This window comes from Pristis pectinata, chromosome 9 (assembly GCF_009764475.1).
Source record: "Pristis pectinata isolate sPriPec2 chromosome 9, sPriPec2.1.pri, whole genome shotgun sequence".
Taxonomy (NCBI): domain Eukaryota; kingdom Metazoa; phylum Chordata; class Chondrichthyes; order Rhinopristiformes; family Pristidae; genus Pristis; species Pristis pectinata.
In genome coordinates this window covers 23,318,309-23,335,304 of record NC_067413.1, presented here as the reverse complement: position 1 = coordinate 23,335,304, position 16,996 = coordinate 23,318,309, and the positions used below count along the sequence as shown (strand labels likewise).

Here is a 16,996-nt window from a genome sequence, read left to right as displayed (position 1 = left end):
CAGTGATGCCCACATCCCATAAATGAATGAAGAGTTATAAAGAGGCTAGATCAGATAGCTAACCTCTGTAAGCTTTGAAATCACTAGATTTATAATTAAGATAGAGTGACTAAACACATTGAAATGCTTCAGCTTAACAGCAAGTGGCAGCACAGATTTGACAACCATGATTAAATTTTATGAGGGGTTCATTTTAGGAGCTTAGCTGGGACAGAGAGCAGGGACAATGGGCAAATACTCAAATTGGCACAACTATCTCTGGCAGTCTTCAAATATTCACTGCATTTACTAAAAACTGAGATGGCAGGATAGAGCCGCACATAATTTGTTAATGACACATTAATTGACATTATAAGCACTGTAGAAAGAAGGTTAAAATTGTAAAAAATATTATAAAAGTAAGTAACAGAATACAAATATAAATGGATTTCAGTGGGCTGATGTTAAGCTGTCCATTTTTGGCAAAAGAAATCAGAACTAAAAGATAGAAATGGTCCAAGGAGACTTATGGGACCATAAAATGTGATCATTAATATGTCAGGAATGGGTAAAAAAAGATAAAAGGGAATGGAATGTTGATCTATATGTCAACAGAACCAGAATACCATGTATTATAAATAATGTGTTGGCTGTACAAAGTGCTGACATTACAGCATAGCTAGAACACTGCATTACATTCTGGGCAACATGCCGTGGGAAGGACATCTTGATCTTGGAAAGAGTGCAGCACAGTAGGGAAAGGAGAAAACAACATTTTTGACACAGGCCCACAGAACTACATATCCACCAACTGATCAGAGAACAGGATTGACAGTCATTGCTAAAAGATTAAATGGGAAAGATTTAAAACAGATGGTAGGAAAAACATCATTACATAAAGAGCTACAAGGCTGTGGAAGTGACTTGCAAGGTCAGTTGAGGTAGATACTGTATACTTGTGATTAGATTAGCTAGATGGATGAAGGAACAGTGCTTGAAGGGATATAGGAACAGGATGAATAAATGAGAATTGGATTTGGTTTATTGGTGTCACTTGTACCGAAGTACAGTGAAAAACTTGTCTTGCATACTGTTCATACAGATCAATTCATTACACAGTGCATTGAGGTAGTACAAGGTAAAACAATACAGGATGCATAGTAAAGTATCACAGCTACAGAGAAAGTGCAGTGCAGGCAGACAATAAAGTGCAAGGTCATAACGAGGTAGATTGTGAGGTCAAGAGTCCATCTTATTGTACCAGGGAACTGTTCAATAGTCTTATAACAGTGGGATGGAAGCTGTCCTTGAGCCTGGTGGTACATGCTTTCAGGCTTTTGTATCTTCTGCCTGATAGGAGAGGGGAGAAGAGAGAATGTCCCAGGCGGGTTGGGTCTTTGATTATACTGGCTGCTTTACTGAGGCAGTGAGAAGTATAGACAGATTCCATGGAGGGGTGGCTGGTTTCCCTGATGTGCTGAGCTGTGTCCACAGCTCTCTGCAGTTTCTTGTGGTCCCGGGCAGAGCAGTTGCCATACCAAGCCATGATGCACCCGGATAGGCTGCTTCCACTTTAAGTGATCTCCACACCCCTTCCCCCCACACCCCCCCCCCCCCAACCATGCTTCTTCTTTTCTTCCCTTTCCTAGCTTATTTCTCTTTTTTCTATCCCTTTTTTTTTCTCCTTACCTTTGACCCATCCCCCGGTGGATCTGCTCTCCCCTCCTCCCCACACCTGCCTATCACTATCTCTTACTTGCATCTACCTATCACCACCTTGTGCCCACCCCATTCCTCTCTTTTGTCCACCTATCACTACTCTGCTTTTCCCTCCTATATATTGGGCTTCCCCTTCTCCTATCTTCAGTCCTGAAGAAGGGTCCTGACCGAAACATTGACCACCTGCTTTTCTCCACGGATGCTGCCTGGCCTGCTGAGTTCGTCCAGCATCATAGTGTTTTTCATCTAGATTCCAGCATCTACAGTCCTTTATTTCACTAGGATGCTTTCTATGGTGCATCAATAAAAGAGCGTGAGTGTCAAGAGGGAATTTGTGAAATTTCTTTAGCCTCCTGAGGAAGTAGAGGCGCTGGTGAGCTTTCTTGGCTGTGGCATCTACATGTTTGGACCAGGACAGGCTGTTGATGATGTTCACTCCTAGGAACTTGAAGCTCTCAACCCTATCAACCTCAGCACCGTTGTTGCAGACAGGTATATGAGCTCTGACCCCCTTCCTGAAGTCAATGACCAGCTCTTTTGTTTTGCTGACATTGAGGGAAAGGTTGTTGTCATGACACCATTCCACTAAGCTCTCTACCTCTTTCCTGTACACCGACTCATTGTTATTTGAGATTTAGCCCACTACAGTTGTATCATTTGCAAACTTGTAGATGGAGTTAGAGCAGAATCTGGCCACACTGTCATGAGTGTATAGGGAGTAAAGTAGGGGACTGAGGATGCAGTCTTGTGGGACACCAGTGTTAAGGATAGTCGTGGTGGAGGTGTTGCTGCCTATCCTCACTGATTGCGGTCTGTTAGTCGGGAAGTCAAGGATCCAGGTGCAAAGGGAGGTGTTGAGTCCCAGGTCTTGGAGTTTGGTGATTAGTTTGCTTGGAATTATAGTATTGAAGGCAGAGTTGTAGTCAATAAACAATAGTCTAACGTAGGTGTCTTCACTGTCCAGATGCTCCAGAGCTGAGTGTAGGGTCAGGAAGATGGCATCTACTGTAGACCTGTTAAGGCAGTAAGCAAATTGCAGGGGGTCGAGGTTGTCTGGGAGGCTGGAGTTGATGCGTGCCGTGATCAGCCTCTCAAAGCACTTCATGATGGTGGATGTCAGAGCAACTGGTCGGTAGTCATTGTGGCACATTACCTTGCTTTTCTTCGGTACCAGGATGATAGTGGTCTTCTTAAAACAGGTGGGAACCTGAGATTGAGGCAGAGAAAAGTTAAATACGTCTGGAAATACCCCTGCCAGCTGATCTGCACAGGATCTGAGGACACAGCCAGGGACACTATCCAGACCAGGTGCTTTCCGTGGGTTCGCTCTCTGGAAGACTGATCTTACGTCTTCAATGGTGACCATGGGTTCAGGTGCATTAGAGGCTGTCAGGGTGGATGGTGACATACCAATCCCCTTCTGTTCAAAACGTGCATAGAATGCGTTAAGCTCATCAGGAAGGGATGCACTGTTGTTGGCGATGTTGCCCGACTTCGTTTGTATGTATGTATTAACTCACATGGAAGGTGAACACTGATGCAAAGTGGTTAACGACTAGTTTTTATGTGGCCTATTTTTATGTGACACAGTGATGCCGCACCTAATTAGGGCAGTAATAACGTGCATTTCATGTCAATGTGTTTGAGGTCAGCTTTAAATGGCTGCCAGTCAGTGAGGGATCTTTTTCAAAGGAAAAGGATTGTCTTACTGTAGAAATAATTTGATTGATGCCATAGCTATTACCACCCAAGTACATGAAAATCAAAACAAAAACACCGATGCTGGAAATCTGAAATAAAAACAGAAACTCAGCAGGTCAGGCCGCATCTGTGGAAAGAGAAACAGTTAAAGTTTCAGGTCCCAGGTCCTTCATCAGAATTGAGAAAAAGAGAAATAAATATCTTTTGAAGAATTGATTCCTGCCTTGGGATTCTTTTCAAATACTTTGTTTGTTCTTACAATACTTAGTGGCAAATAAAAACATAAAATGCTGGAAACATGCTCTGTGGAGAGAGAAACACTTAACGTTTCAGGTTGATGACATTTCATCAAAACAGATGCTGCCTCTTCCACTGAATATTTCCAGTGTTTATGTTTTTATTTCATCTACAGTTTTTTTTTGCTTTTCAATTACTTATAACGCTAATCCTAACCTTCTCCTCATTGAAGTAAAAGTAATTGAAGTTATTCCTCTGTGAGCATTAGAGATGTCAGTCAGGGAGTGTGGGTGACATCTCTAATGCTGTGATGAGAAATGTGGTATACACTGGTGGAGGCAGATGTGATAGAGGTGTTTTGCAGAGAATGGAGGAATGTGGACTCTATCCAGGCAGAAGGGATGAATTTAATTAGGTGTCATTAGTTTAATTAGTTTGGCACAACGTCATAGGCCGAAGGGCCTGTTCCTGTGCTGTACTGTTCTATGTTCTCTGTCCTCACATTTCTTGACAATATTAGGTGTGTGTCTGTTGCTGGGAAATCATCAGACATGTGAAAGTGTCTGATCCGGTTTTGCGTTTGAGACAATTTCATTCAGCAGTGATCTCTAATGCATCTTACTTCAGATAAAATAGATTGTGAATCAATAAAAAAAACAGCACAGTGCAATCCAGTTACATTCCCACATTACCATATTATGGAACGTCATAGTAAGAGGAGAAATATAAAGCTTACTTTAGAAGACTGATATAAAAGCAAGAAGTGCTGGAACATTCAGTAGGTCAGGCAGCAAAGATGGAAAGAGAAACAGTCAACATTTCAGGTCCGAGACCCTTTGTCAGAACAGAGATGATAACTGTTTCTCTTTTTACAGATTCTTCCTGACCTGTTCAGTATTTCTAGCATTTTCTGTTTTTATTTCAGATTTCCAGCATCTGCAGGTTCTTTTATTTTCATTCAGAAAATTAATATAAGAAATCATGTTTTATGAAGACTTTTGATTCTTTTTGCTTCTGCAGGAATCCAAATATTTCAGGTGGCTCAGGCTCGGACACAATTTCAGCTCCTCTTGCCTTCTGGGAAAGCCTGTAACAGTGATTATTCAGGGTTATTGAAGGCATTTAACACCTTCATCGCAGATGATCTGACAGCTAGAGGATTCTGTCATCTTCAGGTCTGTGTATACAAATAGTCCATTTGTTTTCTGACTTTTTCTTTCTTATGATGTTACTTGGATGTAGTTACATGGGTATTGGCAGCTCTTAAATATCTTACACAATAATCTTAGTGCTGAGTGTTAAGAGATTAATTGAATCTGAGTTTAGGCCTGCTCTCACTCAAATATGTAAACATTTATATTGGCCAGCATGAGAAACCGGATAATAATCATCAGCAGCAGAAGACAACTTATTTAGCTTCTTTTTGATCTTAAAACTCATAACCATCAAGTGCCTTATTATTAAATAAAAGAGTTGGACTAATTAACCTCTCAGGCTAGTCAGCCTCAGCTCCCTTCTGGCCAAGCAGAACAATGAATATTCCTCAGAATGCCAGTGATCCCAGTTCTTCCAGGTCAAATGGACTGATGAATAATCCAAAAGCAAAATACAGCAGATTCTGAAAATCTGAAATAAAACAGAAATGCTCGAAATACCCAGCAGGTCAGGCAGAATCTGTGGAGTGAGAAAGAGTTAATGTTTCCAATTAATGACCAGTTAGTTTCTTAAAGATGTCATTGTTTCATCTGGTATCAAGACAAAGTAGACTGAGAAACAAGGGTCAGAAAAGTACAGCTTAATTCTGGTCATTTCTTAACTACTTCTTTGTGAGTCAGAGAGTGAGGTCGTCAACCTGAAAGGTTACCTCTTTTTCTCTCTCTACAGGTACTGTCTGACACTGAGAATTTCCACCATTTCATGTTTTTATTTTGGATTTCCAGCATCTGCAGTATTTTGATTTCGTAACTTTAAATAATTCTATTACTGGATGAGTAACCTGTAGCTCAGGACTAGTAATCCAAAATCTGTGTTGAAATCTCAAAGTAGCAGTAGAGAATATGAATTAATTTTATTTTGTAAAAAGGACTTTTTTCTTAACAGCTGATATTAGTAACATCAACTATGTTACTCATTATCATAAATATCCACCCAGTTCACAATCAATTTCATGGAGAAATAAACCAAGTTTCCTTCCTTGTCTTGCCAATATGTGATTCCAAGTCCAAACCCAGTTGATTGGCTTATAACCTTTGCAATATCTAAACAAACTAGTCAGTAGCAGGACAACAAGTGATGGACCTTCGCAGTAATGCCTGCAGTCTGAGAATGAAAAAAGAACATAATTTTCAAATAAACAAATGTTGGTCTATTCTGGTGAGGACAAAGTTAGAAATGGAAAGTCTGAAAAGATGGATATTGAATGTTTTACAATAAAAGCAGAAAATGTTGGAAACACACAACACAGCAGACAGCGTGGTAATTGGTTTATTACTGTCACATGTACTGGTTTATTTTGCATGCCATCCAGACAGATCATTTCACAACCTCAGTACATCGAGGTAGTGCAAGGGAAAAGCAGTAACCGAATGCAGAATATAGTGTTACAGTTAAAGGGGAAGTGAATTACAGGTAGACAATAAGGTTCAAGGCCATGATGAGGAATGTATCAGGTCAGAAACCCTTCATCAGAAGGTTTTGTCTCCTTTTAGGTTTCTGCTCCTGGAGAAACAGTGCTGGTTCCTGTCTGTGATAATTCAACTGTGTCAGTTGGATGTTTAAGCATGGAACGTTTAAGAGTAAATGTTACTTGGAAAGTGAACCTTTCAGCTATCCCAGCATTCCTTCTCCCTGACATGCGTGACATAGGTAAATTACACTGTTTACTATTTGCACTCATTCACACTCTTTGAATGAATATCATTCACCAATATTAATATGCCATATGTTATGCAGGAAGAACTTGGTAGCTGCAGATAGACCTGGTTAAGCCGTCCAAGGTTTTTGAACATCCAAGGAATTGACTATAAAATGCTTAAAAAACAAGTGACTAAAAGAATGAGCTTCTCCGGAAGCTCTTACATACCTATTACTATGATTATAAACACAATTATTATTGATAGTACCTTGATCTAATAATATTCCTTCCATGTGTTCTTTCTTTTGGTAGTTATTTTACTATTCTTTTCAGATTTACAATATATTCCTTTGTGTTTCATTCCCTGTGCTTTGTAGTCCACTCCCATCCCTGGGATACTATTAATATCTTAGATCACAGGTGAAATTCATCCTTGTTCACTTGTGCTATAGCAGCATTTATGAGCTGTGCTCCATTTCTGAAATTCAGTTCCATTGACTTCTACTTGCTATCTAGGCCACCGTTTCTGTTCTAATTGTGTTCTTTCTTGTTAAGGTTGTGTATTATTTATGGTTAACTTATGTTTTCCTTGTGAATGCTGCTTATATGATGCTATGTGTCTGTGATGCTGCTGCAAGGACACTAAACTCGACTTTGACTTTTGACTTTGACTTTGAATTACTTCATAAGACCCTTCTATCTTACTCCTCTTCTTCTCAGACATCTATTAAATCCTTTGTCTATGAAGAAGCTTTCAGTTACTCTTCCTGATATGTCTTTAATAGTATTTGTCTGATATGCTCCAGTGCAGTGCTTAGGGACATTTTCTAATATTTCAGGCGCTACTTAATTTTGTGGCAACAAACAATCTGCTGGAGGAACTCAGCGGGTCGAGCAGCATCTGTGGCAGGAAGGTAATTGTCTACATTTTGGATCAAAACATCTGGTCCTTTCCTCCCACAGATGTTTCTTGACCTGCTAAGTTCCTCTGGCAGATTGTCTGATGCTCCATCTTCTAGCATCTGCAGTCATTTTTGTCTCCACTATTTAATTTAATATTTGGTGCTGTTGTATTCTATGGTTCTATGTTATGTTTTCTTCAACTTTCTCCTTTTGTTAATATCCATCGTGCTCAGGTTTTGTCATGCTGCTCAGATGAAGATTACTAACCAAAAACACTGTTTTACTCTAATGTAGAACAAAGTAAATCTTTAATATAGAATAAAGTAAATGACAATGAAATATACTGTATATGGGGAAAACAGATAGTGTTAGACTGAAGATTGGGTAAGTTGTGAACAGTGAGACTGCTCCATTTCCCCACAGTTGTTGAGTTGGAGCTCAAGTTAGTGACATTCCTTCCTGTGAACAGGATGAATCACAGACTCATAGAGTCATACAGCATGGAAACAGGCCCTTTGGCCCAACAGCTCCATGCCGACCAAGATCACCATCTAAACTAGTCCCATTTGCCCACATTTAGCCCATTTCCTTCTAAGCCTTTCCTATCCATGTACCTGTCCAAGTACCTTTTAAATGTTGTTAATGTACCTGCCTCAGCCACTTCCTCTGGCAGCTCGTTTCATCTGCCGACCACCCTCTGGGTGAAAAAGTTGCTCCTCAGGTTCCTATTAAATCTCTCCCCTCTCACCTGAAACCCATGCCCTCTAGTTCTTGATTCGCCAACCCTGGGAAACAGATTGTGCACATTCACTCTATCTATGCCCCTCATAACTTTATACACCTCTATGAGATCATCCCTCATTCTCCTACGCCCCAATGAAAAAGTCACAACCTGCTCAACCTCTCTCCATAACTCAATTCCTTGATCCCAGGCAACATCCTCATAAATCTCCTTTGCACTCTTTCTAGTTTAATGGCATCTTTCCTCTAGCAGGGTGACCAAAACCGAACAAAATATTCCAAATGCGGCCTCATCAACATCTTGTACAACTGCAACTTAACATCCCAACTTCTATACTCAATGCCTTGACTGATGAAGGCCAGTGTGTCAAAAGCCTTCTTCATCACCCTATCTACCTGTGATGCCACTTTCAGGGAACCATGTACTTGTACTTCTTGGGGCTTCATAGATGGCATTGTAGGGACATTGAATATTGGGGCATTTTATTCTAGACAACAGTCATATTAAATTGAGGCTCATAAGAACTGAAAGGGGAATGATGGTTTGGGAGGTTTAACAGAAGAACCATAACATTTAGTCCTGTCCAACATGTACAATGGAACACCATCAAACCAAAAAATAGTTTTCCATTCTCTCTACACAATCAGTCCCTCAGCTCTGTACCATGCTGATAAAATAAAAACAGACATTGATGGAAGCAGAGCTGGTGTTTCAGGTCAATGATCTCCCGTCTGAATACAATGGAGATTTTTCTCTGCTCTGCACCTGATGAACCAGTGCTGCCCTGGAGCAGGGCCAATAAAATAAAGAATGAACACCCATTAATTTTGCTTTCAGTCCTGATTGTGCAGTCCTGGGGTTTCCAACAGGATTCAAGTGGGCATATTCCATGAATAAAGGCAGGATCCTTGAGTTCTGATGCCTACAGGGTCCAAGGAAGTCATTTTCATTTCTTCTCCCTTCTTATTCAAACAATGAATAAGTAGAAACTTTTTTCGATTGGCTCAAGGTTTGGTACCTGAAGAACACAGATTTAAAAGAATGGGCATAAGAGCCAGAGGGGAGTAGTGGAGACATTTATTGTGCAACAAATCATGATCTGGAAAGCACTGCCTGAAAGATGGGGAAAGTGTAGGAGAGTGATGTTAATTATGTATTCTAACAAGAGGTGCAATGGGCATGATGGGCCAAATAGATTGCATCTTTGATCTATGACTCCATCATAATTCTGAGGAATTATTGATTTTTTTTACATCTGCAGAAAATGCTCTGTTGGGGAATGGCTTAATTAAGCGCTTCACTGAACTAATTAACAGTGGAAACTATCACCTCATTTTGGATTCCAAGCAATTCCCAGCGGAGGTTTTCACTGATTTTCCTTTGGACCAAGGCCACAACGTCTCACCCTTTGTGCAGTTTGGATGCAGAGATGGCTACCAAAAATTTTCAGCCGCTCGACGAGATGACAACAATGTTAGTGGGTGCAGTAAGTGTTAATGCCATTTTAACGATTTGCTTGCAATTAAATATCCCAGCAATCAGAGATCTTCCATAGAAGCACAAAATGAATGGCATCTTAACTCTACATTGACTCTTCAACTGTAGATATTTTCCTTGCACTTTTGGCATGTATATTCAAATTCATTGCAAACTGAGTGGGATGGTGGTGGAATGATGAATGAAGTGAAGTAATGATAAATGGCCATTGGCTTATTGACAGCGGCAGTTCAACCAAATGCGTCATAGTCTCTGTGTGGGAGAAACACTTGCATAAAATTTCCTTGAAATATATTCATCAAACTTCCCATTTCCGCTATTTACTCCTGGCCTGTTTGTCTCTTTGGTCCCTGCAGTATAGAGTAGGAATATAGAAAATGCTGTACTGGAAAAGCATCTCCAGCCTAACTAGCTGATTGCCAAAACGAATGTGTTCAATAATTCCCTTCTTCAAATAACTGTCTAAATCTCCACTAACATGTCGAGCATCAGAATCAGATTTATTATCTCTATGACATGAAATGTGTTGTTATGCAGCAGCAGTACAGTGCAAGGCATAAAAATCTATAAATTACAAAAATAAATAGTGCAAAAAGAAAGGAATAATGAGGTAGTATTCATGGGTTCATGGATCATTTTATCCCTCTTCCCAAAGATAAAAATGGCAAAGATAGCTTTGTGAGATTGACCTGAAAGAACCTGAGTCTTTTGTTATTTGCATGTCTTTGCTTTTAATATTATCCAGACCTTCTCCTGCTGCAGGAATGGCTCTGAGAAGTGGCAGAGTAAAATGGATCACGTTGGTTGTATTGCTTCTGTCTGTTGTGCAAAAGCAGCCCGACCAAACCTTCAGCCTCTCTTACTCCACATAAATTACCAATATCTCGAGCTCTCTCTGAAAAGAAAGAGGTTTCATCTGGGAAGGATTTGCATGCTTAGCAGATGAAACACAAAACTGAGAAACTGCCTTCCTGGATACTGATAGGAAGTCCCATGGCACTATTCAAAAAGACCGGTATTTATCTGGTATTCCAGTCAACATTTACCTTGCCGTTAATTTTTTTTTTGCTGTTTGTGAGTTCTTGATTTGCACATATAAACAGCATGTTTTCTAAATTACAGCAGTGTTCATACTTCATGGAACACATATTAATAAGTGTTTCTGTTTTAAACCAATTCAGTTTATTCTCTTAAAAATCTTACAAAATTGGATAATCTCTCTTCCCCCACCCCCACCCACACCATTCTGCCTATTTTCCAAAGTAAACAACCTGAAGCTCTTCGACCCTTAATTTTTGGTTGCGATATCTCAGGATGAGATGAGATTATTAAGGGTCTGGACAAACACAAACAGATCTACAACTCAAAACTGCTCCTGAGCCAGTCCTAATTTGCACAATGCTAAGCACAATTAGGATGGTGTGGAAGAAATATCACATTGGTCCCAGAGGTTTAAACCAGATTACTACATCAATCTACCACTGACAAATTGACAGAATTGGAAATTATATCTGACAATTTTCTGTCCTCTCTGCTCATAGTGAAAGTTTCCATGGTACCATTTTAGAGGAGGGCACTGAAGTTCTCCTGGTGCTCTGGCCATTGATCAACAGTTTAAACAGATTAGCTGTTCGTTGAGATAATTCCTTTGTGCAACTTGTTTGCCTTGTTTACTGCCCTAAGTCATTGTAGTTTTGTTAGCAATGTCCATACCCTGTACACAAACAAGACCAGCATTTATTGCCCAACCCTCACTACCCTTAAATTAAGTGGCTCCTTTGGTTATTTCAGAGAATATTTCAGTGTCAATTGCACTGGTATGGGTGCAGATTCATATAAGCCCAAGCCAGATGTTTTTTTTACAACAAATCAATAAATTTCATAGCCACCATTACTAATGCTAACCTGCTATTTTAAAATTCCAGATGCATTTAACTAACTGAATTTAATTTCCCCAGCTGCACTCTAGGAGTTGAACCCATGTCTTCAGATCATTGTTTCAAATATGTGGATTACTAGTGCAGTTACATAATACCAAGAGAAAATACAGCATCATAATCAATATGCCACCAAAGCCCTGGGTCTTACCACAATTGGCCACTTGGTAATATTGAAATGAATCTACCAACTATACTGCCATTCTGAAAGTTATTTTTGTCATCTTGTTAACTAGACCCCAATTTGGTGTTATTCACTTGTTTAGGAGTATACACTCCTGAGTCCGAATTATGAATTTAAGTTGTGAAGAGCAGTGGCTTCAGTGTTGATCCTTGTTGAACGCTGTATTTTACTTTTCCCAGCTGAATACCTATCCTTTACCTCTACTCTTTCTTCAACATTTTGTTACCAGCTCCCTATCCTTTTTGCTACTGACCCCTGACTCTGCATTCATTTCTTCTGAAGTACAATAGACTTTTGAAAATCCATATATATTACATCAATTACATTGATATTATCTATTGGTTTTCCAAAAAAAATTAGTGTTTGGTCAAGCGTGACCTTTGACTCTACCCTACTTCATTTGACTTCCCAGATTTTTTTTAATTACAGCTTTGTTAATAGGCTAAATGTCAACAATGATCACACAGGTTCAGAGTTACAGAGGCCCAGACCTTAGAGATAAAAGGGTAGAAATGTATCCCCTGTTTGACAGACTAAATGTACAATGTAGTGGGAACTAAATTTCAAAAGTAGACTTCAATGGCTGCATGATATGACTCATAGGACTAACTATTCTAAAGCCTCTCCAGTCCCATAAATTGGAGGTAGTTCAAAGAGCACTTAGTTACCATGCTTCTAATCAGCACCATACCTGGCCTTTTTGCTTACAATGTAAAGAGATGATTATTCTGCATAAGATTGATGTCACCCCTGACAATGGGTACTCAGGAAGAAAGTTTAAAGGCAGGTTTGATGTGTTTCTGACCTGTAAGTGAATTTTCAGCAAAAAGTGTGAAAACTGGTATTTCTTGGTTACAAAAAATTAAAAATAAATCACAGAAATTATCTCTGAGGTGAATAGTTTACTCTTATATTTCATTGTATGCCACTGAACCACATTGGGCTTCCAGTCTGCAATGTGATGGATATTTGTGGTTCTCTCATTTTACAGTTGTATGCCCAGCTGGCAGCTTTTTCCAGGATGGCAGCTGCATTCTGTGTCCCCCTGGGTTCTATCAGGAGACTGCGGGAAACTTGGACTGTTACAAATGCCCAGCAGGAAGAAAAACGGTATCTCCTGGAGCTTTTGCAGCCCACCAGTGTAAGTACATTATTTGACTCTTTTTTTCAATATTTTTATGCCTTTTCTGGTTCCTACTTTTCCACACAGCATTTCTTTCCAATCTCATGCGCCCACAGCATACATTCTCCTTCCCTGACTTGGCCTCTTGTCTGTCCTGTCTCTGGCAACTGATCTCTCCACATCTATTGCTTCTCTATTCCTCCCTTTATGCTCAAAACCCGAGCCCATAGAGTGTGCAGGAGTGTCAGTGCTTTGTTACTAATGATTTAAAAATTGGAAGCAAGAACTAGTCATCTGGTGTTATAGTTCGTGGCCACACAGGGAACGTAAAGCCTCTCTTCCTTAGCTGTCAGATGTAATGAATTCCTGAAATTGTTGTTGATTCCAGAAGTGGAAATATGGCATGTTCAGCAGGGAACATCCATCTGTTGTTGGCTCTTTGATCCTACTTCTTTTTCCACAAATGTGTTTATTCACCATCTTCATTTTCTGAAGGCAAGGACTTGTATTAGAGTTGCTTTGTAACAACATTTAAAAAGTATCTGGATGAGAACTTGAATTGCTAAGATATAGAAGGCTACAGACAAAGTGCTGGGTAATTGGATTAGTTTTGATGGGTACATAATGGTCAGCATGGACGTGGTAGGCTGAAGGGCCTGTTTCTGTGCTGAATGACACTATCCTGAATTATTATGATGGTGACAAGGGAAAATTTAGTTCCAATCTTGGGCCTTTCCATTCCAGTGCAGCTCCAGAATTTAGCAGGCATTTTGTTTTTTTATGACAGTAATCAGAACAAAAAAGATAGAGGCCAGTTTTCCACTGGGGTTCTTGTGTGTACTGAATTAATCTTTACTGAGAATAAAAGGTTTCTCGGATATAGATTCATACAGCATGGAAACAGGGCCTTTGGCCCATCGTCCACATCCACCATCAAACAATCATTTACATTAATCCCACACCAAACTCATTTCCCTTTCCCACAGTTGCGTCAACTCCTCCCAGATTCTACATTAGGGGCAACTTACAGTGGCCAATTAACTTACTGACCTGCACATCTTTGGGATGTGGGAGGAAACCAGAGCACCTGGAGGAAAGTAATGTGGTCACAGGAAGAGTGTGCAGTCAGCACCGGAGATCAGGATTGAGCCTGGTTCACTGTACTAGCTGAGCCGCTATCTACTCTGCTTACTGTCCATCCAGTTTTTATAACTCCTGTCATATGAACTAACTGGAACAGTATTAAGAATATTAGAACCTTAAGTTATTATTGAATATTAGAGTAATTTAATGCACTCTCTGGCCAAATCAATGAAAGCTCTTACTAAAACAACAGATCATAATATGAATATGTTCTAAAATAAAAACAGAAAATAATAAAAACACTCAGCATCCATGGCAAGAGAAACATAGTTAACATTTCAGGTTGAGGATCCCTCATCAAAGGTAGGGGAGAGAGAGAACAAGTTGGTTCTAAGTTGCAGAGAAGGTGGTGGAAGGATGGATGGGACAAAGGGAATATTTCTGAAAAAGGTGAGGCCAGGGTAGCCTTGGGAAAATTTGTGAATGAGGTCATCCAATCCATGGGTTAATGGGGGCAATTCAAGAGGGGGCACACAAACAAAGGAAGATAAAAGTTGCTAAATGCGGAGCTGTAGGACATGCTGCATAGGTCAGGCTGTGCTAATGGAGAGAGAAAATCTGAATCAAAATCACAAATGGATCAGGTAGTTCTGATACTGACAGAGAGAGTTACCTGAAATGGTAGAATTTGATACTGAATCTAGAAGGTTGCAACATGCTCAGATGGAAGGTGAGGTGCTGTTCCTCAAACTTACAAGATTCTCAGGTGAATGTGCTCTGTTGGCAGCATAAATGTTGAGGTTAAACATATTTAGCAATAGGAAAAAAATCATTTCAGTCCATTCATATTGACAGATCAACCTCGCCTAGTCCACCATCTTGCAAAAATCAAAATACTGCTGATGCTGGAAATCTAAAATAAAAACAGGAAGTGCTGGAGATATTAAATAGGTCAGCATCTAGAGAGGGAAACATTGTTGATGTTTCGGATCTATGACCCTTCATTGACTTGGAATGTTCAAAAAATGCTGCCCGGCTTGCTGAGTATTTCTGGTACTTTATGTTTTTATTCCAGGTTTCCATAGAGTTATACAGCATGGAAACAGGCCCTTCAGCCCAACTGGTCCATGCCGACCAAGATGCCCCATCCAAGCTAGTCCTATTTGTCAGGATTTGGCCCATAACCTTCTAAACCTTTCCAATCCATGTACCTGTCCAACTGTCTTTTAGAAGTTGTTATTGTACCTGCCTCAACCACTCCCTCTGGCAGGTCATTCCACATAGGTACCACCCTTTGTGTAAAAAAGTTGCCCCTCAAGTTCTTCTTAAATCTTTCCCATCTCACTTAAATCTTTGCCCTCTATTTCTTGATTCTCCAACCCTGAGAAAAGACTGAGTCTACCTATGCACCTCATGATTTTAGACACTTCTATAAGATCACCTCTCAGTCTCCTATGCTCCAAGGAATAAAGTCCTAGCCTGTTAAACCTCTCCCTCAAGTCCTGGAAACAGCCTTGTAAATCTTTTCTGCACTCTTTCCAGTTTAATAATATCTTTCCTATACCAGGGCGACCAAAACTGAACACAATTCTCCAAGTGCGGCTTCACCAGCATACTGTGCAACCACACCTTCACCTCCCAACCTTTATACTCAATATTCTGACTGAAGGAGGCTAGCATGCCAAAAGACTTCTTCACCACCCTGTCAGTGAGCCATGTACCTGCACTCCAAGGTCCCTCTGTTCTACAGCACTCACCAGGGCCCTACTGTTCACTGTGAAACTCCTTGTGTGGATTTGAATTTCCAAAATACTACACTTCTCACTTATCCAAATTAAATTCCATTTGCCATTCCTTCGTCCACTTACTTATTCATCTGATCATGAACCCCCTGTAATTTTTTATAACCTTCTTCATGGCCCACTATACCACCTATTTTAGTGTCATCTGCAATCTTACTAACCATGCCTTGTACATTCTTATCCAAATTGTTGATATAGATGACAAACAACAATGGGCCCAGACCAACCCCTGAGGCACCCCATTAGTCACAGGTCTCCAGTCCAAGAAACAATCTTCCATCTTCACCCACTGCTTTCTACCATCAAGCCAATTGTGTATCCAATTAGCCAGCTCTCCCTGAATTCCATGCAATCTAACCTTCCAGAGCAGCCTACGATGTGGAACCTTATCAAAGGCCTTACTGAAGTCAATATGCACCACATCTACCACCCTGCCCTCATCAACTTTCTTGGTCACATCATCAAAAAACTCATTCAAATTTGTAAGACATGATCTCCCATGCACAAAGCTATGCTGACTACCCCTAATCAACACCTGTCTTTCCAGATGTACATATATCTTATCCCTCAGAATCCACTCCAGTATCTTACCTACCACAGACGTTAGACTTGCTGGTCTGTAGTTCCCAGGTTTTTCTTTGCTGCCCTTCTTAAATAAAGGCACAACCAGTCCACTGGCACCTCTCCCGAAGGCTAACGATGATGCAAATATCTCAGCCAGGGCTCCCGCAATTTCTTCTCTAGCCTCCCCCAGTATTCTTGTACATACCTGGTCAGGCCCTGGAGATATGTCTAGCTTCATACCTTTTAAGACATCCAGCACCTCCTCTACTGTAATGTGGACTATCCCCAAGACCTCCCCATTTACTTTTCCTAGTTCCGATGTCTTCATGTCTTCCTCTACAGTAAAAACAGAGCAGAAATATTCAGTAAGGACCTTGCCCATCTCCTGTGGCTGCACACAAAGATGTCCCCTTTGGTCTTTGAGGGGCCCTATCCTCTCTCCAGTTACTCTTTTTCCTGGGGCAGGCATGGTAGTGTAGCAGTTAGTGTAACACTTTACAGTGCCAGTGACCCGGGTTCAATTCCGGCCACTGTCTGTAAGGAGTTTGTACGTTCTCCCCATGTCTGCATGGGTTTCCTCCGGGTGCTCCGGTTTACTCCCACATTCCAAAGATGTACCGACAACACTCGACGCAAAAAGATGCATTTCATTGTGTGCTTCGATGTACATG

At 40.5% G+C, this 16,996-nt stretch overlaps 1 protein-coding gene across 1 annotated transcript in view; it reads left to right on the top strand.

Annotated features, from left to right (window-relative positions):
• Positions 1–16,996, top strand: part of tg (thyroglobulin) — a 282,508-nt gene that overhangs the window by 52,290 nt on the left and 213,222 nt on the right. The window contains exons 17-20 of the mRNA XM_052023465.1: positions 4,657–4,811; positions 6,345–6,501; positions 9,397–9,621; positions 12,745–12,894. Coding sequence (XP_051879425.1) covers positions 4,657–4,811; positions 6,345–6,501; positions 9,397–9,621; positions 12,745–12,894 — 687 coding nt within the window. The remainder of the gene's footprint in view (positions 1–4,656; positions 4,812–6,344; positions 6,502–9,396; positions 9,622–12,744; positions 12,895–16,996) is intronic.